The 24,657-nt window shown below is 36.1% G+C and overlaps 2 protein-coding genes across 2 annotated transcripts in view; one reads left to right on the plus strand and one right to left on the minus strand.

Annotated features, from left to right (window-relative positions):
• Nucleotides 1-1,773: 1,773 nt before the first annotated feature.
• Nucleotides 1,774-6,146, plus strand: LOC145689020 (uncharacterized). The gene is made up of 2 exons (XM_081763159.1): nt 1,774-1,894; nt 5,031-6,146. The coding sequence occupies exons 1-2, from the start codon at nt 1,838-1,840 to the stop codon at nt 6,060-6,062; spliced, it is 1,089 nt and encodes a 362-aa protein (XP_081619285.1). The 5' UTR covers nt 1,774-1,837; the 3' UTR covers nt 6,063-6,146.
• A 9,916-nt stretch (nt 6,147-16,062) lies between these two features.
• LOC145689021 (uncharacterized) overlaps nt 16,063-24,657 on the minus strand; it is a 152,204-nt gene continuing 143,609 nt past the window's right edge. The window contains exon 6 of the mRNA XM_081763160.1: nt 16,063-16,517. Within this exon, the coding sequence (XP_081619286.1) occupies nt 16,408-16,517 (110 nt within the window). The 3' untranslated portion in view covers nt 16,063-16,407. The remainder of the gene's footprint in view (nt 16,518-24,657) is intronic.

Genomic DNA, 24,657 nt, shown 5'->3' on the forward strand with positions numbered 1-24,657 from the left:
ATGAGCTCCCATTGAGAATAGAGTCTGGATGTCGCGGCATAGCGACACGAGCACAGAAACATCGTGAATGGTTTAAATCTCTCATAGTCTTTAGTAATACTCGAATACCCAACTGATTCGTCTCACAATTGTCACCAAAACTCCAGATTATTGAACTACGCCATACCGGCACAACTGAGCTATAATACCCTACAGAATAGAATACTTTAGATATAGTAATAGTTATCATTTTTATGTATGATACATAAGAAGCATAGCAGCACAACAACTCTGTCTACTGATGTGGTGGCTATCGCTCACGCCTTTGGTATGTGTATTCCCAGGTTCGATTTCTCATGAAAGCATCAAGTTTGAACGTATTATGATGGTTCGAATTCCCCCTAGACTGTAGCTCTAACACTTATAACCCTATGGTGCTGAAAAGGGGCGCCAAAGCTCAATAAACAAATACTAAACCAATAAACCCAAGTTTTTGGCTGTTGTAAATGGTCTTGCACCTATTTACGTCTCAAAGTACATTATCAAATTCGTTGTTTCTCGAGGCTGGTGAGCAACACTCGTTTACCGAAGCCGTAGGCCTAAAACACTGTTTTAGTTTTACATGATTCACAGAATAAAATAAGAAATTGTTGAAGTAATTGTGCGAAGATTATGATGAACATTTATCAAATGCTTAAAGATACTAAAATCGTTACACAATATACTCCAATGAAACATATAATTTCAATGGCATGGAAATTAGAATCACACACTTTATGCAGTACTTTATCCATTCTTCTCGATTTCTGAGGCTGGGAGGAAATCTAAAGTTTTAGTACGGAGCTATAATTATAACTTACATGCTACAATTAAATATGCTTTTAAAAAGTTGGAGATAATTCTAGAATTTTTGGAATCTTTTTTTTCTGTAACATGTCTGCATAAAATACTGCTTCAAGGAGCTCTTCTGGCACGAAAATATTCTGATAACTTCTAGATCTAGATGAAATTAAGAAAAAAATCAGTACATACATTTACAAAACGAGCCGATAAAATTTTCGAAACAAAACGACTAAAGCTTTTCGAAAAATAAAGATGAGACGTGAAAAATCTTCAAGAATCCAGACGAGACGAGACTTATGCAAAATTTACGAGACGAGACAAAACAGCCTTATTTCTCGTCTCGTGCTTAACTCTTATTATAGACTACAACTTGACCTAAAAATAAAAAAAAATCCATGGTCTCCAAAACGATGTCATGCCATAACACAAACAAGTGTGCTGCAGCCATAAATACAAAAGCTTCTACACTTTCCTTAAATGGGTAATTTATCACAAACAGACTTATTATCACAAAGTGAAATGCAAGATAAATGAAGTTTTATTACGCTTTTATGTTATAAAACTTGTAGTAGTAGGATTAATGCATTTTATAGACATTGTAAGTTATTGTAGATTTTTTTAGGAAAAAAATATTCTATCTCTAAATTCACAATGATAAGCTTGTACACAAGAAAAGTATCAACAATGTATACGGAAGTGCTTCTGCAGGATAATTGATTGTACATTACTAAAGAATAAATCATCAATTCCTAGAAATTTTACTTCTAAATCAATAATACGTTTTAAAATCAAACAAAGATAACATCGAAACAAAAGTTTAGGTCACGCTTTATGTAATTATGTGTGTGTTTGGATAATAATTAATCACTTCCAATAAAGATAAGTTTATCATTATCTTTACAACATTATTAGAGTAAATGCTTCTACGTGAAATTCCAAATCCCTATAAAAGGCGTTGCATTTTGCTGTGTTTATCAAATATTTCTGTTCATCGTAGAAACGTCTTTATTAGAAAATGAAGGGAGAGGTTCTTGTGATTCTCGCTCTTGGACTAGCTTCCGCTTCCGCTAAGGTAAAGTTTCTATCCTATTAGTAATATCATTATTATTATTCCAATTATGCATGAGAATAGTTAGCTAAACTCCTAGTGCAACATGTGGCCCCGCGTAGCGTACTCGCTAACAGAGATGGTCATCCTCCCTCATTTTGCCCTCATGAGGGCCGCCCTCACCCTCACCTCACCCTCATTTTAGTAGTTGAGGGTGAGGTCGTTGGAGGTTGAGGACAATAAAGTAATTGAGGATGAGTGTGAGGGAGGGTGAGTGTGAGGGCGTCAATGGAGTGTGAGTGTGAGGGAGGGTGAGTGTGAGGGCGTCAATGGAGGGTGAGTGTGATGGAGGGTGAGGGGAGGGCGTCAATGGAGGGTGAGTGTGAGGGCGTCAATGGAGGGTGAGTGTGAGAGTGGGTGAGTGTGAGGACGTCAATGGTGGGTAAGTGTGAGGGTGAGGGGAGGGCGTCAATGGAGGGTGAGTGTGAGGGAGGGTGAGGGGAGGGCGTCAATGGAGGGTGAGGGTGAGGGGCGTCAATTGAGTGTGAGGGTGAGGGAGGGTTAGGAAAATGACCATCTCTGCTCGCTAACACTCTCAGCTTGGTGCGAGCAGTCCTCGGTTCGATTGAGGACAGTCGGCTGGAAACCTGTAAAAGACATTCTGAGTAAAAGGCCAACCATTCTGAGTGAGGATTTCGTGGGCTTTTCTCATTCACATCAGGCAAATGATACGTAACATAATGCTCCCAGACCGCTTCCTTCTTTCCTCATTCCATTCTTCACTCTTCGAGTAGTATGATCGCCGATGGACGTCATCACTCTCATATGACGGACTAACATGACTATAAATGCCGAAAGCCCAGAAATCTAATCCCTATTCATATTGCTAATGTAACAACCCTCAGGAAACCAGGGTTTACAAGCCGTCTTTTGACACTTGTAGCTTTGGACTGATGTGTAGTCAGCACATTGGCTTTCCTCTCTGTTCATGCTAGTTTTCTAGACCGGATTTCGCTATTTTTTTTATTCAAGCAGCTCCCCACTTTTTCTCACAACGCTGATGAACAACACAAAATCAACATCATCTAGTGAGTACCAACGGCCACCCATCATTCCTCGAACCAAACCTGACAAGCTTCATTTTGTAGATCTTACGAAAGGCCGTATTCCAGAGCAGCTAGGCTTGGCATGAGGCTTGTTAGACGCGCACTTTCGGTATCCGTTCTGGGATCCATTCTCGGTGGGGTCATAAAATTTTCGTTATTAACATTATCATGCATTAACATATGGTTATCATGCATTAGAACAACTACCTAATTAAGATATTGCTAATGGAAGCCGATAGGATAACCACACAATATCATAACTAAATCTGACCGCGCCTGGTTCTTCCTAAGCTCATTACGTATTTATCAGCGTTTATTTTAAACGATATCGTATAGTTTGCTATTGTACCCAAGACTACAGAAATGCCATGCAAATGGAAAATTGGATGGCAAAATGCATTGCATCTGTGGTCATAATTTATTACCGAAGTGAACTACAGTATTTTGAGTACGAAAACAGTGTAACATTGTTTTTCTCCGTAAAGAGAGAATAGAACATAAAATTAAAGTACAATAATAAATGTTCTAGGAAAATTCGATGTTTAGTTATAGGTAAACAGTAATACAAACTAATCCACTACGAACCATACACCACATTACCGGAGACTGGCCGTAGAACTAAGGACAAAGAGATTTGTACACTAACAACTTTAGTCCATTTGGAAGTCAAGCGCCTTAATGAATATCCGAGAAGCAAGACTCCAACATACTTTTTGTTACTAACAAGATCTATATACAAGAATTATAGTAGTACTAACAAGAATTATAGTAGTATCTTCTTTTCTGCCCTATTATCTTGAAGTTCTTGCCTGGAATTTATGGATGACATACCGTATCTAATTATTTCACAGTATTTACTAGAAAAAATCATTTGGCAACGACTGCTTTTATTGGAAATCGGGAAATATAGTGTTTAATTTAGAAAATTTAAAACATGGAGCCCCATCCAGATTCGACTATCATTTAGCTTCAATTTGAGTTAGAAAATGAAGTTTTGTGTGTTTGCAGTTTCTTGTCACTAAATGTTTCTCCATTTATTTACTTCTCCATTTATCTTTTCTCACTCCCAAAATAATTCCAGACTCTGGTAGAATTTACCGTAATAACATGGAAATTTGCAGACCTAAACTCCAACAGAAGTAGATACCTTTGAATACAAACATGTAAGTTGAATTGAAACTTACTTTAAAATAGATCTTACTTTAAAATAAAGTTTACTTTAAAATAAATCTTACTTTAAAATAGATCTTACTTTGAAGTAAATCTTACTTTATAATAGATCCTATTTTAAAATAGATATCTATCTTTATAGCTTAGTTGCTGCAAAGGAACATAAACACAAAAACGATTCACTCAATCTTTTGATAATTCCGAAAGCAATAGAAATTTAAGCATAAAGCAATCTAAATGATAGTAATGCAACTTCTGTGAAATATAATACAAAGAGAGCTCGTGATATCTTCTGCTGACCTAGGCGTCAGTTCCAAAACCAGGCCCTGCAATAATGCAAATCCAATTTCATACTAAGGCCTACATACTAGTATAAAAATGTAAACTTACTTTAGTGTACCTGTTATTCTTCAAAACATGTCAGGAATTGAAATTAATATAACGACATCCCATGTTCAGTCTTTTAGTTTGAACAGTGAAAGACTAATTGACCACTGACATTAAATTCCAATGACACCTCATTCATGTTAATGAATATTAAATATTAATATCCAGCCCCATAAATGACCTCAAATTATTCCGTATTAGGCTCATTAAGCTAATGCTCTCTCACAAAAATATTTGATGTGAAAAAACGTTAAGTGTCAAACTCCTATTTCGAGTCGCTCTGGCGATCTGGGTTTTTCGAGCCCTGAATATAAAGCATATTGACAAATCATATACCATTGAGGTGAATAAATACCCCCATTTAGAATATTAGAACTAAATTATCCTAAATCCATACGGTACAGTCCTTGTAGCCTCGTTGAAAATCATAGTATTTGTAACATACTAATCACGTTAATGAAACGAATTTTAACACAATTTTTGTTTTCAATTTTCAGAGCCTCCCTGGAACGAAAGATGGCGACAAAATGCAAAGTACACTTGCGCCTGAATTGATTAAAATAATGGAGAACAAAACACTTTTATATCAATTGTTGAATGTCCTATCCAACAACAAGGCGAAGGACATAATCCAGAATTTGAAGGACGGCGAGACTACTTATTATCCTTGGTATACAACCACTGACTATCCACGTACCACTACCCCTGACTACGGCGGCGAGACTACTACTAGTAATTCTTGGTATACGACTACCCCTGACTACGGCGGCGAGACTACTACTAGTAATTCTTGGTATACAACTACCCCTGACTACGGCGGCGAGACTACTACTAGTAATTCTTGGTATACAACAACCCCTGACTACGGCGGCGAGACTACTACTAGTAATTCTTGGTATACAACAACCCCTGACTACGGCGGCGAGACTACTACTAGTAATTCTTGGTATACAACTACCCCTGACTACGGCGGCGAGACTACTACTAGTAATTCTTGGTATACAACTACCCCTGACTACGGCGGCGAGACTACTACTAGTAATTCTTGGTATACAACTACCCCTGACTACGGCGGCGAGACTACTACTAGTAATTCTTGGTATACAACAACCCCTGACTACGGCGGCGAGACTACTACTAGTAATTCTTGGTATACAACAACCCCTGACTACGGCGGCGAGACTACTACTAGTAATTCTTGGTATACAACTACCCCTGACTACGGCGGCGAGACTACTACTAGTAATTCTTGGTATACAACCACCGACTATCCACGTACTACTACTAGTGATTACACCGAGACTACAACTGCTACAACTGAAGCTGATTTCGCTGACGAGTTAATAGTTCAGGAAACAGTACGGTCAGGGGACGAGCTGGGACTCCATCTGAACCTAAAGAAAGGAGAAAAAGTGGAAGTTGTTCTGATTTTGGAAGCAGAAGAAGATATGCCACTACAAGTCGTTCTTCAAACAGGGAAAGCGATCAAGAACACGCCGGCACATATAATTGGTATCAGAAGAAAGTAATTTTTAAATGTCTATTGAAAATCAACTAAACTAAGATGTGTACATAGAGTTATTTTACTGCGTCATAATATAAATAACATTGTTGTACCAAAGAAAACAATAAATTTATTTACTTTTGTTATCTTTATTTTTTCACTAATTTATTAACCTATTCTGAGAAGTATTGATAGGACTATATTGAACTTTTCTGCGTATTAGGCAACTATTTAATTATCATAAGCAATTTAACTTATCAAGTGAAACGAAATTTCAAGAAGATATACGAAGTGCAGTAATTGGTTTGTGAAAAGTAAACAAAGAGTATTTTCAATCAATTTATCTCGGTTTATCCAAACTAGGGACTCTTTTGTTCATACACAGAGTTGCAGCATCCAGTAAATGAAGGAATGGTTTCTGGAAGTTGTGCACTTGTAGAAGGGTTGTTTTCTTTAAAACAAAATGTTTGAAACAAATGATTAAAACTTGTTTTAAACAATTGATTTTGTTTTAAACAAACTTTATGTACGTTTTAAACATTTTGTTTTAAACTCGTGTATTTTTAAGACTTGTTTTAAACATATACTTATTTTTATTTTATTTCATTTTTGTAAAACAAAATCTGCCAGAGAAACAAATTGGTTAAAAAGTACTTCTCATTCAAAAGACTATTTTATTCCCATGTGAATGTTTTGATTTCTCGTGGCTACAGCGGGTCAATGTCGTGATCTACAAGTTCTTTTGTCTCTTTTTTTCCCCTTATTTTTAACGTTTATTGTACTGTTTAAATGCTTATCAGTTGACTTGCGAGAAAGTGTCGTAGTCGAAGGTTGGGCTTCTTATAGAACTGATATTAAAAAATAAATAAAACAATTATCATGGAAACAAGTTTTTGTGTTGTATTCAGAAAACAAACAAAGGGTTCTTTGCTAAATTGTGCTTCTGAAATATCGCAAGCACTCGTTGATACAGTGTAGGTTCTCAGTTTTCATATATACATCTTTAGCCCTTTCCGGCACCTGATTTTTTGGGCTATTTTTTAGGCTTTCAGTCAAGCAGCTACTGCATCGTCACTATTTATCCTAGGATCATGGTTCATACCTCATTCTCTTCAGAATGGAGCTGGCTTTTTCAAATGATACTACTTGCATGCTCATACCATATAGCAGAAGCGGGAAAAAATGTCAAAGTGAAAATTTCGGAGGGAAAATATTTTTCTCGAACTTTGGCCCCCCTGGCTCCCCCCTGTGTAAACGTAGCCATCTAAAAAAATCTGATAAATAGTACTTGGTATACTGAATGTGTGTGTCAAATTTCAAGTTTCTATCTTGAATACCAAGGGCGGGAGAAATTTTATCAGGAATTCCCACAATGCCCCAAATTACCGTAAAACACCATGATCTCAGGTAAAAAATTTCCTGAGACATCCCTAATTACCCTAGGGTCATGTTTCGCCCATCATTCTCTTCAGCTTAGAACTGCCTTTCAGGCAATACCATTCACTTGTTCCCATCATGTATCGAAGGCGGGAATATTCCGTGAAAGGGATTTTTGGTAAAAATTTCCCTTTTTCAAGGTTTAGCCCCTCTGTACCCCCCTGTTTTAACGCAGAAATCTGAAAAAATCTGGTAGATACTACTCGGTGCACTGAATGTTTGTGCAAAATTTCAATCTTCTACTTGCAAAAATAAGCCCGCCAAAAATACTTTACGTAAACCCCCCAAAAAAGTATTACACGAAAATATAAATTTTAGACTTATGACGTCTCCTATGTCTCGACGCAGGAAGGTGTGAAACCATACGTAATGTCTTCTACAATGCCTCTGGACTTGAAAAAAAAACGGACGAAAAAGCTCAAATAGGAGAGCTATAACGCAATGTACCATGAAACACCCCGTATGGTACAAATTTTACCATAAGATCCCCAAAGGGTTAGAGAAAGAAAGAATCCTAAATGAAAGAAAAGAAAACTATACAATCGAATTTTATATGATTGCCGCTAGAGAGGGGCGTCCGTTTAGAGGTCATCCGCCCCCTAGCCTCAATTTCAGATGTTGGGAGCAGTTATGCAGATTTAGAAACCCTTTGCTGAGCAAAATCCACAGAAAAAATTTGAAGTCCTCATACCGAATAAATACGGACTTCGACCACCATTTCTATTGACCGTAAGGAACTATAGACCTAAATTGCTCTCTTGTTTATTTTTTGGCCTAGGATTTCAAAGGTCGAAGGATCTACTTTCGAGTTTCGGGCCTGCTTAAAATTCTGGAAATTGGGCCTAAGCAAGGTTCCAATTTTGATCATCTATATTTCCTCTGTATTTATTCGGTGTAAGGACCAGGGTTGCCAGCTTCTCTTAAGGATAAAATCGGGACGGAACAATCGGTGTTGGAACCCGCTCCCCTCACCCACGAGAAAACTACATATACAGCAAGTCGTTGAAAACAATGTAAGTAATCAGCTGAATAACACGAACCCGAATGAATGCGGCACCTTATTTTTTAAAAAATTTTCCTACCCACTGCTCATCACTAAGTATAAGCAATATATGCAACAAATTCAAACCAAAACAGCTGCAATTTATTTAATATAAACAAAGTTTAGAGAGAAAACTGTATAGATTTTTATCACAAATGAGTGCATAATATTGTTAAGGAATTACTGACAAAAAGTATTACTGAAATCAAGTCTTACTCTTTGGCTATTATCATGCAAAGAATTCAAATCAAAGTAATTGTATTTTATATAACATAAACAACGTTTAAAAGAGGTTGCAAAAACAATATTTTTTAGTGCTGCATGCAGGGTTGAATTCAGGGGGTAGCCCGGGGGGGAATCTCCCCCCGAAGAAAATTCATTCCCCCCCGGAGAAACTCAAAGAATTTCAGTCACAAAATGTATAAATTACTTCACATAATTATTTGCTTTCTTTCCGTGCACGTGCAGACGAAATCCAATCTCTCAATATACACATAAATGACGCAGACCCATTCTATATAAATATTAAACATGTAACATCTAAGATAGAATACCAAATAGCCAATAAAACTTGTATTTCTTAACGCTACGACCGAGTTTGGCAGAACATGAAATTGTCAACTGTTGAAGAAAGGTTTGTATCTTAGTAGGTACTATACTCTCGCCCTATATTGTATATTTGTAGGTAGCACTAGCACAGGTTGATATAGGAAAGGAAAGATAGGAAGATCTTTCGATCATTCCATATGATCTCTGATGTCAACAGATTTCAGTTCTTGAAAATGTACAGTTCTTGCATTATTTGAAATAGGGCACCTAAATCCCATTTCTCGCATCGGAAGTAACAGACGTAAATGTGTTTTACGATTGTTAAAGTAAACACACCTTTCTTTAATTAAAAATAATTAAGTTAAAGGGAGAGATTCAGAGGACGTCATTTAAAGGGATCAGGGAGGAACAGTTATCCCTCCTGGATTAGAGACTTATATAGAATTTATCAATACGATAGTAGTATATAAGTGAAAGATCGCTATTGAAGGTGTTGAAGATCCTGCTCAGAGCCGTGCCATGGAGGAGGGGCAAGCGGGGCGACGGCCCCGGGCGCCGAAGTAAGGGGTGCAAAATTCGGGAGGGAAAAAGAAAAGAGGGAAAGAAAAACAGAGGAATAAAACACATGTGCACATATTATATAAAATAAAAGAAAAAAAGTAATGAAAAGTGCTCAAAATCAAGGAAAAGCATGGTTTACTTTTTAAAATTTTCTCACCTTTGCGGCTGGTCTGTCGACCTCACTCATATATACGGGGGTGCCGTCGTATATTCTCGCGCCAAGCGCTGATTTTCCACGACACGGCACTAATCCTACTGAAGATTTCGTAAACTAAACTATTGATGTGTATGCAGTGAAGAAACCAAGGCTAATATGCTTGATTTAGAATCAGAAGTGTGAGAAAGACTGATAACTTTTTGTTAAGATATTTCTGTGTGTGTTTGTTTTAGAACAAAAAATATTTGAGTTAATTTAAATCTTTTTAAAAACTTCTACATTAGTAACAAACAATAACTACTGAATATAGGAAATAATTACAAAAATAGCTACTGTAAATAGCAGTTAAAGTTTTGTCTAAAATATTTTTGCCAGTCTTTATTTAATGCTTTAGATGAAATCAAACGATTGTTTTTTTTTTTTTGTTTTTTTTTTAATTATAATTTCACATTGAATATTTATCAGCAATTAGTCTCAATATTAGGTAAGATGTGTATGTGAATGGAATTGTTAAATATGCTGCTGCTTTCTTGCAAAAATACAGAAAAACAACCGTCCCCCCCGAGGAGTTGGCATTCCCCCCCGGGTGAAAATGTCTGAATTCAACACTGGCTGCATGGAATATACTATCATCATAATCGGCTGGATTATCAACTCAAAACAATTAGGGAATAACTATATATTAAAGACGAGCTGTTATTTTGTTATGAGTCAAATTAAAACACACATTTGTTAACAAGTGATTCTGTACATAAAACTGCATGTAAAAGAATGTTATTTCTTTGTAAAAATGGCCCAGTAAGATATTAATTAACTTTGAAAATCAATAAAAACGGACAATATGCGTCCCGACGAATGTCCGGTCGGGATGCGGGACAAATAAGTCAGAAATCGGTACAGTCCCGACAGAATCGGGACGGTTGGTAACCCTGGTAAGGACCACAAACTTTTTCTGTTGGACTTTGCTTATCAAAAGGTTTCTAAAACTGCCCTACTGTCCCCAAAATCTGAGATTCAGGGTGGGCTTGGGGGCGGTTGCCTCCTGCCCCACTGATGTCCCTGTCTAGCGCCTGGCATATGAAACTATCCTACGCCATTTTACGTGGTTTTAGTTACACTTATTTCGGACTCTTGACTGCGAAGATATTACATTTTGAAATAGAATTCGTTTCCTGAGTAACACTGAACCTTATTGAAAATGGACTTGGATCCATTGTGCTCTGAACGCCCCAAACATTACTTTTCTTCAATAAATTATTGGCTTGAAAAAAAGGAACCAATTACGTAGGCTTGCAGAAAATATTGTAATGTTAACACAACGCGAAGTGTGCTCCAAATATTACTTTTCGAAAATTTATTATTTTAAAATAATTTTATTAGCATCAGTGTTCTGAAAAAGTAATCAAATTTTGCAACTAAAATCTCACCCGCCTCACGACACGTGAGTTTAGCCCCTAAGGACATAATTAGGAAACTTTCAGAAACAGTAACTTTGAAATGAGTTGTCTTAGGGCTAAAATAACCGCACAAGCGTATTTCTGATAAAATTCTAACCTTAAAACATGTAAAATGACTCCCTTTGCATTTGAAATTTCGAATTGCAATCAAAGATAGCCGCCATGATGGTTGATAGCACCATCTGATGTGTCAGACCACTTTCAAGTTTCATCATTCTCCCTCAACCCGTTCTCAACACACAAGGGTGATGAGGACTTTTATTTCACCATGTACGTATATTGATAGATGGTGTGAAATCTCCATAGTAGGTAGATTTTAAAATTACCTAAAAAGCTTATTACAACCTACTTATGAAAGTTACTGGCAAGAGGCTGTAAAAAAAGGGAGTCGTGATATGAAAAACGTTGAGAATTACTACTCTATACTGAAATATTCTGTACCCGACACATTGTATCTTAACAGGGATAAAATAAATGAAAAGGTCTGTTACAAGCAGTGGTGCTATTCAGCCGGTTCCGATCGATTCGCTAGAACCGGTTGTTAAATATTCCTAGTTCGCAGAACCGTTTGTTATTACCAGATATAACAGTAAAAATTACTCAGTTATACTCAGGAACAGCAAATTTTAGTTTAACTATCTTTGCTTTTAGAAATTCTCACAGCTAAAGGGTTAGACATAGGATTCCGAGAGACAAAGCATAAGCGATTTATTTCTTAATCTCAAATGCTCAGATGTCAAGAATGAAAACTGGGATCACGTGAGTGTAGTGATGAGGGTTATTTAGGTCTACGTATATTTGAAACGCATACATATTATCAACACTTATCGATCCATTGTTGGATTAAGGTCTTTCCAATACTTTTTGACGACCATTTATGTTGGGTAATTTGATTCATAGATATTTGCAGTAGTACCTAATTTCTTCACACCACCTTGTATTAGAATGCTGTGTAGGTCCCTTCTTGTCACTTGTAGTGTCCAGTAAAAACTGCTTTTGTCTACCTTGTACAGTTTGTTTCCTAATAACATAACATAAGATCACTAGTAAACAGCAAGAAATCTTAACAAATAACTTATTATTCGATTTTGAAATATATGTTTAAATTCGTGTTTTAAACTGTTCAAAATGTTTAAAACAGGTTTTTTGTGTATGTGTGGTTCAAAACATGTTTAAAACATTTTAAACACCTTTTTCATGTTTTAAACACACGTTTTGTCCTTTTTTTCAAAAAAAAAAAAAAAAAACTGTATCTTTTCCAACCCTGACTGGTAGTGGTGTTTAAGGGTCTGCTAGGGGCTTGTGATGGTGGAGATACATAGGAAAAACGTAATCTTTTAATGGTGCTTTAATTTGGCTAAACAAAATAATTACAGGTGACAGGTCTGGGGAGTGTGCAGAGTGTGGTACAAAACCAGTTTTTTTTGGGGGGGGGGGGACAAAAACTTACGAACAATGACAACCACTCTTTTAGTTCATTTAATTTCGATCAGGAATGTGGCACAAATCTTGTACACAGCTTCGATTTCTTTAAATACTCCATTAATATTTGGTGAATAATCTTCCTATTTGCTTCCAAAAGAGTTAATATTCTCATCAAATTTTTGATTAAATACGTTATTTGGAATTGCGCGTGTACGAAAATAAAGATAGCCCGAGTTCGTCAACTTTATGTCCCCAAAACAACAACGGTTCGACATAGGAGCTGTGAGACACTTGTTATTCACCCAGAAATAATGTCAAGATGAGCATCTTCCTCCAAGAAGATCTGCATTCTATTCAGTTTTGTTAAGGGCGAATCTTCAAGTGTTTCGAGTGGAATCAGGATCTTATTTAATATCCCAGTAACCTCCCTCCCTCAGTGTTTAGATGGAAGAAAGTAGGAAACATATACGAGGAAGTTGCTTGGAATAAATCTTGTGTTCCAGAATTAATCTTGGAACTTAGTCGTTATTCATGTTTTCAAAGGCAATGATCTCATCCATGTAAGTGTTAAGTAGGATGGGATTAAACGTACCGAAATGTGAAGGTAATTCCGACCTATATGCGAACAAGACAATGATGAAGATTTAGGACTAACTGAGATTGTTATTGAAAGTGACGATGATCGTTATTAGCAGTGTCATTGAAGAAGATAAAAGTATTTCTTGTTTGTACTCTGTCAACAGAAATCTGTGAACAGTGTATTTTTAAAACGTTTATTAATTACACGTTAACATTATAAATGTACTTATCTTTAATACGCATACGTGTACTATGGCCTACAAAGTCTCATGCCGAGTTTGTTTCTAATCAGTCTCAATTCACGCAAATTGCTGTGCATACAAAAAACGATATACTTAATAACGTACAAGCAAATTGTAAATTTGAATTTCCCATTTCGTTATTTACCAAATCAGCTGTTATGGATTTGAATGTTACCCATTTGATGCAGCCCATTTGACAATTCAGAAATAAATAAGAGTTTAGAAATATTTTTTTAAATGGCCGTCTTTGGATCCTCTCTGTTCATTCGTCCCTCTCTTTACCCTTAATTTCCCAAATTCCTATACTAAATTTGATTGAAATCGGTTCTAATTTAAATTAGTTGTGATGACAACAAAAAGTAATATATTAATATACAAGGTGATATTTTTAAAACTCACGGATTTCATTTGAATCTAGAATTTCTAACTGAAGTCCGATTTTCATACGGTTTGTGGCACATGATCAGAGAAGGATGGGAGATGTAAGGGATTATGTTTAATTGTTTAAATTTATCCGGGATAATACCGATCACATCTCAAGAAAAACAGCAAATATTCGCCAGTGTATCTTACAATGGAATGAGGTTTTTGATTTTTGAAGCGTAACTGCAGAAAACGAATGATGTGTTAGTGTTAACACCCATAAATCACATGTTGAATAGCTATAGAAGATTTATTGCCACAAACGACGAAGAGATTTCTTAGGTGACCTAAGGAGTCGATAACTGACATCTTTCACAACACTCGCCTGCGCGGTCCGATGCTACCCTGTCTCACTCAGAAGCGAACCTGTTTCTTAAAATTTATTCACTAGCGACCACTTTATGTTCCTGTCTGGAGAAGAATGTGAGGCAAATGTGTTTTTGAGTGGCCTTTGCATAGCAACAACAGATTCCGTTCTCCAAAGTTTTAACGGTTGTTTCAAAGAGTACGCTATTCTCAATGTGCTCTGAACATAATCACACAGTAGCACAGAACTGTACAATACAATTCTCAATACAGCTCACCCAGTTTCCTCTTTAATATTGACCTTGGCAAGATTTCCATCTAACGAAGAAAACTCAAATCTCCACACCGCACCGCACTTCATTCCAATTGTATGGTGCACTGGCGATTTGCTATTTTTCTTGAGGTGTAATCGATATTACCCCGGATGAATTCAAATCAGTAAACATAGTCCCATAAATCTCCGATCCTTCCCTGATCACTTGCCCCAAACCGCATGAAAATCGGACTTCAGTTAGAAATTCTAGACCCAAATGAAATCCGCGAGTTTTAAAAAATCACCCTGTGTAAGTAATAAATAAATATATAAATAAAAACTAAACATATATATTGTAATTTTTTTAGTTAAAAGTGGCTTTGGGGTCTGGGAAATGTAATAGGCGATATTATGTCGAAATTATCAGGAACTTGCAGCACTGCCTCCACTTCTATAGGTACGTTTCGACGAAATATACCTCAAAGTGTTTGTGAAGGCGGCCATTTTGTTTTTCGTGCAGGGCGCTCAAAGATATCACTTTCGAGAGTGCCAACATTGAAATTATGTTTCTTCAAGGCCACATAGAGATAATGAGAATACTTTAAAGTAACTTACGGATGTATGTATTTGATAGGAAACTATTTCCTTTGGCTAATCTTGCTAAAGATATTTGAAATGAAAAAAATATCAATCTGTAATTTGAGTTTTGTTCAATACAGGTTTAGGTAATCGTTCTTTTTTCTTTTAAAAAGTCTGACTCCTTTTCATTCTAACTCAATTTCATGGTACAGCTTGTGCCTTCTGTAATGTCTTTTACACCGCTCAGCAGGAGTCCTCAATTGGGAAAGGACTGATTCATTCTTAGAATAAGAGACGTTCTGATTTATCTTATCAAAATCGGTTGCTCTGAATTTACCAGTTGGCCCCATAGCCACTGGCGTAAGGGCTTACGTTGAACAAAAATTAAATAAGCAAGATAAAAAATGGCAACAGTTGTAGAATCATAATGGTAAACATGGTTAAATTATAAATAAAATCGAATGAAATATTTCATAGTCTGTGTAACAAAATACATCGAATACATACTCTGGGGTCCACTCCACAGAACTTTTATTATCTATCTATCTATCTATCTATCTATCTATCTATCTATATATATATATATATATATATATATATCTATATCTATATCTATCTATCTATCTATCTATCTATCTATCTATATATATATATATATATATATATATATATATATATATATATATATATATATATATATATATATATATGTGTGTGTGTGTGTGTGTGTGTGAGTGAGTGAGTGTGTGTGTGTGTGTGTGTGTCTGGGTAATTTTTCTATTACAGTAAAAGTAAAAAAAAATCAACAATCAAAATAATTATTCTATTCGTTTAAGTGATAATTTTAGTATTTGAATATCACACTATTGCGGACGAAAATTAAAAACAAATGTCTTATTATTGCACTAATACAGACTGTATATATTATAGAAATAAAACTATTTATTCTCTGTAAGTTTATTTAATTTTTTGGAAACTAAATTTGTTACAATTCGAATTTTTCTTTTACGCCGCATTAACTTGAAAATTCGTTATAACTTACACAGAACATTGAAACAAAGGTAAACATAATAGCTACAAGTTTGTTTTATTTTTAAAAAATCTCTACTGCGTTAAAATTTTGTATTTCAGGGCGAGGAGCTTCAAAGAACTTTTGGCTTAGGGGCGGCAAAATATTAAATCCAGCTCTACGCTTATGATAGTAAAAATTATTTTGTCTTCTCATCCTCAGACAATAAATTAAAAATTATGTTAGCTTTGCTGAATATATCAAGCATCAGGTTGTGATAATATATTTATATGCTTTCTTTCTTGGTGAAAATACTTTCGTTGCACAAAGGAGACCTTGTAACCCAAAGCTTCAGCTGACGGAACGTCGTACCACCAACTGTCCAGCGGAAGTGGTTTGGTGTTCATAACGGTTGACATTGGAATCTCGATGATAATTTCGTACCCGTCTCTTCCTTTCACCTGGAACAATAAAACAATACGAAGCAATGTAAGTATTGAAAAATTTTTAACTATCAACATTATGCCCTATTACTTATTTTCCTTGTATCAAATATAGGAGGGAAGAAAATAGAACAGGTAACTAGTTTTTGATACCAGAGTAGTATTATTATGCTAACATGAAGTGAGAAGGTAAAATAAATGCGAAGATAGGAATAGTGAAAGAAGTATTTAGGAGAAAGAAAAGTATATTTTGTGAATCCCTGAATAAGGAGTTGAGAAAAAAGACTTAAAAATCTTTTTCTATATAAAATTATACATTATGAGCCAGAAGCATGGACGTTACACAAAAGCGATTTAAAAAAAGAACTAGAAGCCTTTGAAATGTAGACGTGAGAAGATAGGAGAGAATTAGCTGGAACGAACGAGAAACGAATGAGGTGTTAGAAATAATGAGAGAGGAAATAGATGTTACTGAAAAGAGAAAGAGAAACCGGTTGGAACATTGGATAAGAAGAAACTGTATAATGATGGACGTGCTAGAGGATATAGTGGCAGGAAAGAGAGAGGGAGGCGAAGGAGAGTACAACTGATGGACGGTATGTATCAAAACAGAAAAATCATACGTAGAAACAAAAAGGTTAGCTGAAGAGCGTGGCACAAGGAAGCTTCTCAGTTAAGGTAAGAGATCTGTCAATAAAGGCAGAATACTTGTTATGCATTTCCTGGCTATATAGGCCATAAAAATAACTCTATAATTTAATCTATTTTCAGACTGAGAGTAGGTATACAGGATGCTAAAAACGATTCTCGCAAAAGAAACATCTAAATAGTTGGAAAGATTAATAAACGGCGAGCGAAGTTAACTAATATACAATGCAAAAGTAGCTTTAAAAAATTCTAATGTGGTGACGTATGTTTGAAAGATTAGTAGGATGATGGACATTATTCTGCTGTTGGTGATTAAGAATTGAGCACAAGTGATTAGCAGAGTAAATCCGCGGAAAGTACACTAGAACTCAGTAGTGTTTATTCGATTGTAACACTGCATTTTAAAAACTATAGATAAATGGAGAAAGATGGATGAATGGACGACATATGAATTGATGGAAAATAAAAAATGCTAGTGTTTTAAACTCAATTCTACGCTGCTGCTACTGTTGAGCCAACGAAAACGATCTATTTCTCGACCAAATCCACATATGCAAGAGAAAATGAATATTGTACAGACGTCAACCAACAGATTCCACAAATGATTAAACCGTGTTTACACTCCTAAAGCTTTCCCAGAGCAGAAGTTACACTTAGAGAAGTTTATGGCGACTGTGATATGCTTTGTAGCTTCAGTGATCCACTACATCGTACTCAATCCAGGGAAGAGCTCCTTCGTGGCTAAGGGGTTAGGATACACGCCTTTGGCGTGGGAGATCAGGATTTGGATGGAGTCATGTCATTCGGATTTCACATTAATCAGTAGGTTCACTTTCATACAGCCTCGCTGCTGAACGAGACGTTAAACTCAAAATCATATCATCGTCAATCCAGGCAAATGCATAACGTCCAAGAATTCAGAATATTGACAAACGCACAAAAACTGAAACATCTATTTCGGCTGTTAGTCAACAAGAGTGGTCTAATCATGTTCTACGACAACTATGTGAATAAATTAATTTAAAAAGAGTATATGCATCGTACTACGAAACGCTACCCTTTCAAACATGCTCACCCACTAACTTCCACCTTTTCCAGGTTTTATACATGTTCTCGAAGGGACACATCTTCAGCCAATGAAAGGGTGCTCAGAATGCCTTTAAGGAATTTGTTCAATCTAGAATTGCAAACTTTTATGTGGTGAAAATTCTCGTAGACTGAAATATATTGATAATAGATGCTTTTAATTCGATTAATTCCATTCAACTTCAGACAAGTTGTGACAGTTTCAGGTTACGATACAAAATCTTGCATTAATTTCACAACATCGAAATCCTATCATAATTTCCCAACTATTTCCAGTCTGTGTCTACCTCGAACCTCACGTAACCCAGAAATATATGGAAAAAAATTCTTTAGAACATGGATACCAAACAATCACACATTTTCATACTCAAGAGAATAAATTACTTACAGGCTTAATATATAGAGTATTAATACATAGAGAGGTTTCATTCAAAATTTCAGAATATTCATTCTTTACAGATTCAGACATTGTTAATCTTAATTTAATGGTTTAATTATGATACAAATATTTCATAACCTACCAAAATTCCCTCAGAACTTACCAGTGTGTCACGACTCATAGATTGAGATTCACTGCAATATTAGCTATCTATATATATTAATATTTTTTTCAAGTACAAATACTACAAGACTACACCCAACGCAAAGTAATATGTGTCTGTCCGGAACCCGTATATCAAAATTGAAAATTATACATATTTGCCTTCCACTCATACGAGTATAACACAATTTCACTAATGACAAGCATGTATCTAATTAAACCAGCTTTCTTGAACTTTCTCTCAAGAGTGTTCACCGACATATGTGTGCAAAGAGTACTATTAAATTCAACGCTATCTATATTTAAGGGCATCTGATATATACTTGTATTCAATCACAAAACATAAAATAGGCTAGAATGGCTAATTTATGGTTAATGAATCCATAACAACTTCCCCAGCGATTCTGTTCTGCTTATGGCTGGAATTGTAGTAGCAACGCTCTCTGCTCAACTGAAGTACAGAAATTTTTGTGACGCTATCCGAATTGCAGAATCGCAAAAGTTACGCGCGAGCAGCGCTTCTACCTAGCGTAGTAACCATGGCATCGGCACTCGCACTTTCCACTTCCAAGGTCCATGCAATGTCTGAAAGGAGTCTATGATCTAAGGAAGGAAGACATTGAATCATCCTAGGCAACAACAGTGTAGGAGAATCAGTGGTTAAGATTTTAACATGAGAATAATTTATTTTTTGTGAAGAGTATTTGATTGAAAAATAAAAGTTGCATAGAAAACTACTTCGGTTTTTTAAAAATTGTAGTGACTCGTAGAGTCAATCGCGTTTAGGTAAGACCCCACTGGTTTCACCAGATAGTGTCTGATGAAGCCAAAGAGTTTAATTTGCGACAATATTGTACAATATTAGTTTTATTACAGAAAATCGATTTGTCTTGCTTAGCGATTAGATTATTTCCAATTATAAAACAATGGGATAAAAAGTAAATAAATGGCGTGACTACTAAACATGCTAAGGTATAAAAATAGACTGATCGTTCACTGAATAATGTCACTTGTTTGAAAAATAATCTGTACCCATTAGTCTTTGAGATAAGAACGTGCGTTGTTAAATTACTGTGTCAATAGATAAGGGATCTGTGACATAGAAGATTGCAAAGAACTGAATTGAGATAAATATGAGAAATTAAAACATGACTTCGAAGTGTTTATCTATCAGATTGTCATAAAAAGTATTGAATCTTTGGAGCCCAAAATTGAAAATGAATTATTATTACTTGAAAGTTACATTTATGAAACCACATATGTGTCATTTTATTCGATGACTTTCTGTCATTTTTTTCGGCAACTCAATAATGCTGCCAATATAGAACTTCTGTGGTCGAAACATTGTGACACGTTGTTATCGCAAACCTTTTCAGAAATTAACTTCACATTATTGAAGAAGTTATGCAAAGACTGAAATAATATATAGTCTCACAGTTTCTGGCTCGGACTATATGGTGGATACATTAAAATCTGCCAGCCAAATTATCTGAATATCTGACCGGACGTTAAAGATGTATGCAGTCTGAGGTTGTCAGCGTGTTATGCCACACCCGTTCTGTTGAATATTTCTGGTAGTTTCTTTTTAATTGCTCGGTGCACTTGGACTAATTGTAGAGAGTACAGGTCCAATCGAAGTATACAAATGAGTATTGAACGACCATTGATTTTTCGTTGTAATCGTCCTTTCTACACGATGCTATGACGGTAACGACGTATGCTTTCCCACAGTAATTTAGGACCAATCAAATTATATCTAAAAGCCCAACCAAATTGAAAAGCAGTTTTCAATTACCAAATATAAAGCTTGAACTCACGGTGCATGTTGTTTAGTTGAAGTTCATAAAATTAGAAACCATGGGCCTTATGCAGAGTCATTCTGACACGTGATTAGTATCATACTAAAGAATTCGACTAACATGTTTCCTGCAGTACTCAGGCCTATAGTATGACGCTAATCATACATCAAAACGACTCTGCATAATGCGGCATTAGTTTAATTAAATGTTAAGTTCGTTAACTGAAATCAACGGTCTTTACTACCATAGAATGCTTGCGTCCCAAACAAAAGCAAAAACATTGGATAGGTCATTTTGGTTATTTGAAGAGTTCTTGTCAGCGACAGCAGCTCGTGATGCATGACGTCCTTCCCACTACACCAACGCACAACACAATCTTCCTGGGAATCAGTGTGTATTTTTTCACAGACTGTGGAACTTCTCCTCGATTCGACCACGAACGTTTTCGCACATTATTGTATTAAGTATTCCACTTGTTATCGTTCGTTATGAACCACTTCAGGAATGGCCTGAGTTTGTTACTTATCAGCAGAGATTCGTAGATAGAAATCCGATCGAGTAATTTTGAGTCAGGTCCCATGGTATCCAAACGTTTTCAGCCAGCTTTCTCCAAATGGTTTAAAACTGGTTGGTGATGGATGCTTACAAGGAAACATTCTAATTTGGTGAATGCAATTACTGAAAATGATTGCTGGCACTGGATTCAGCACTAAAAGAAACTGAGAACGAGGATGTTTAGTGGCAGAACGTATACAGGGTGAGAGATAAGTGAGGGCAAAGTGCGCAGATAGAACGTACAAAAGGTCTAAAAATGTCATTAACTTTGAAACGAGTAGAGGGATTGAGGTCAAATGTTGGATATGAGGAATTCATGTAGAGTTCCACTGAATAGACGTAATGTGAATCATGGGAGACATGATATCTGAAAAGCCGCCATGTTGGAATTAGCGGAACAATAATATATGGGAAAGGGATCATGTGACATGGCTGTTGATGCATATCATCTATTGAAATCAAGAGTGACCAATACAGGTTGAGGCCTCTGTTTAATTGCAGCTGTTATGGAACTTAAGAATGATTGTGTAGTTGATACAAAAATGGAGACCAGTGGGTACGTTTGATAAACGATAAAGAAGAACAAGCGGGTTCGACATAGCTGTTTCCGGTATAGAAATTGAAGCAGTAGTCGACAGGTGTCACGAATGCGTCAGGTGCTCTTTGCAAATATCCAGTTTTGTAGAAAGCATAAGCTTGGAACCTTGGTACTATAATGAAAGAAAAACTGTGTCTTTTATATATTTTACAAAATTCGTATATGTACAGAAGAAGGACACATGCAATTGTTGTATGAGTAACGAACAACCATCAGGGAAAAGAAAATGGTCAAGTTCAACATTGTCCGGTTTCTGCACTAACTCTATTTTTATTGGTTCTCCATGAATCAGCAAGGAGCAAAAGTTTTGTCAGCTCTAAAGAAGGCCAGAAAACGTCAGTCATGACGTTTTCTTTGGTCATGAAAGACCAATCTCTTTCAGGTTGTATTTGATCATATTTGCACTTTTACCAGCATATGAACGAATATTGGGTGGATCGGAATGCTTGTTGGTTGCAAAGTGGCCTCATTCGTGTTCGTGATTTTCATTCACTTCACCTTTAAGACAGTATTGTTACATTGCCATAGCGTGCCACACCTCCTGTTGCAGAGATCTGAAACTGTATTGGCCACTATTGATTTCAATAGACGGTGTGAGTGAGGAGACATATGTCATTTGACCCCTTTCCCATATATTCTTCTTGCGCTAATTCCAACATGGCAGCTTTTCATATGTATCCCATAATTCACATTACGATTATTCAGTATAACTCTCCATGCATTCCTCATATCCAACATTTGACCTCAATCCCTCTACTCGTTTTAAAATTAACGTGGCATTTCTAGACATTTTCTATGTTCTATCTTCCCACTTTGCCCTCACTTATCTCCTACCCTGTATACGGTCTGCCACTAAACACCTCTTTTTCCTTGTTTCTTTTGGTGCTTAATCCAGTGATACCAATCATTTTGAGCAATTGAATTTACCAAATCGGAATGTTCACTTGTTAGATCATTTGGTGATGTAACTGTCTTGTTCGAATTTTGTCATAACATCATCAATATTTATTTGATTGGACGCTGACTGCGAGGACAATCTTGGACATGGAAATTTTTAGAACGAGAGCTAATAAACCGCCTTTCATGTGTTGCTTTTGATAACATATGTTGCCCATTAATAGCACAAATTTTTTGATAGGCTAACATAGTATTTCCGCCTTTGTCTAAAGAAAATTGTAAAATGTTTTTAGAAATGTTCACTCATCTTCACGATGCAATAAATTATGTCCAAGTATAAGAATTTCAACAGTTCTTGTACATTTATTAGTTTCAACTGTCAGCTGTCAAATGACGTTAAATCTAACTCGCTGCGACACATATACCCTGAGATTTGGAGTTCTAATTATTTCGTGTGAAAAACAGTCACTATCTCTTATTGTGGTCGGAGGACTCGTGAAACGTGACCTATATTTACAAATTTCACCACCCAACAGAACGCGAGGGTGTGTCCCGGTCGCCAACATCCCTCTGAAATTTTGCCAATGTCGTCTCGCGCGCTATATGGAGAATATCTTCTGAGAGTGCAGTGTTGTCAGATCGCTACTAAGTTTCGTCTCGTTGTTATTGTTGTTTTATATTTAGCTATTATTGTTACTACCCTTTTTAGTTGCATAATTGTCAGTGATTGCCCTATTGTTCTTTAAGTGCTATTTATGTTGCTCGTTTGCCACGTTTTCTAAGTTTGGCAACCTTGTTGGTGCACTTCTGCTGTTTGACGTTTTGTCAAGTGTGCGTTTGGAAGGCAGCTCCACGAATCATCCCGAATTCTTCCGATGTATCACATGTGATGGAAAGCAGTTTTATCATTCGTGTAGTGCTCAGGTTTCACGAGTCGTCGCTGTCACTATAGGCTACTTGAAAGAATATAATGACTGTTCTTGTTTATGTATTCTTACGCAACACCAAGCCTAGAACAAGACTTAGTATTAGTTCGAAGTACAATCGAGGCTTCAGTCCGGTGCAGATGACGGGTTGACATGCTGTTTGGCGCCACACATTCTTATTATTGGCGCTACGTCAAGTTATCAAGCATTTCAAATTTATGTATTGAACGAAATCTAACAATATCACATTTACTATTCAGTGCTAAAAACTAAGAAATTTACAGTATTAAAAACATTCGTAAACTTCAAAATTATGGAGTTTTCCACAGCAATAACAGCGCAACTGCGAGGAATTCACCGTATGTCAATCGGAAGCACCATATGACAATCACACTGGCATATTTAGGGCGGACATCGGGCTCAAGCCTCCCCTCTCCGAAATAAATTTGTTAGAAAAATTTGTTAGTTTTTCGCGTTTTTTCTTCTTTCGTCCATTCTACTCTTGTCTTTCTTAGTACGTAATTACTTTCTTTGGTTTCTCCTATCACACTTTCGACCGTTGTTAATTATGATTCAAGTCGGCCGTCGTCAGTAACACCAAAACTAAGAAAATATATATCTTAATATAGGCTCCAATTACGATATTGTTCACAAGGAGCTGTTTTAAAAAATATAAACTTAAATTATTTGTGAAAAATTATGTAAAAACAAAATGTATGTTGTTTAATAAAATGTAGTGTAATAATGTTAATATCCTACTGTTCATTACTGTTTTATTCTTTATAATAATCTTAGCTGTCATAAAAAATCATGCAACCCAACAATATTTCTCCATGTAAACATAGTGTTGGAAAGGAACATACAATATTTTTTTCATCTTGCAAGGAGTCAGATCATGTGCAACTTTCTGAGTCGTCTTGCTTGCTATCTGCTATCGCCCTCCCATTTTCATAAAGTAATATAAGAGTCACAGTGGCACAAATCAAACTATTTGAATTGGCCTGCAAAACACTAAGTAATGGTTAAAATGGCCCAGACAAAGTCTGAAGTGCCCGGTCTTGAATCGCACTTCACTATGTACAGGGACATGCACTTCACATCACTCATT

The sequence above is a fragment of the Thermobia domestica genome, chromosome 7 (genome assembly GCF_964235325.1).
Source record: "Thermobia domestica chromosome 7, izTheDome1.hap1.1, whole genome shotgun sequence".
NCBI lineage: Eukaryota > Metazoa > Arthropoda > Insecta > Zygentoma > Lepismatidae > Thermobia > Thermobia domestica.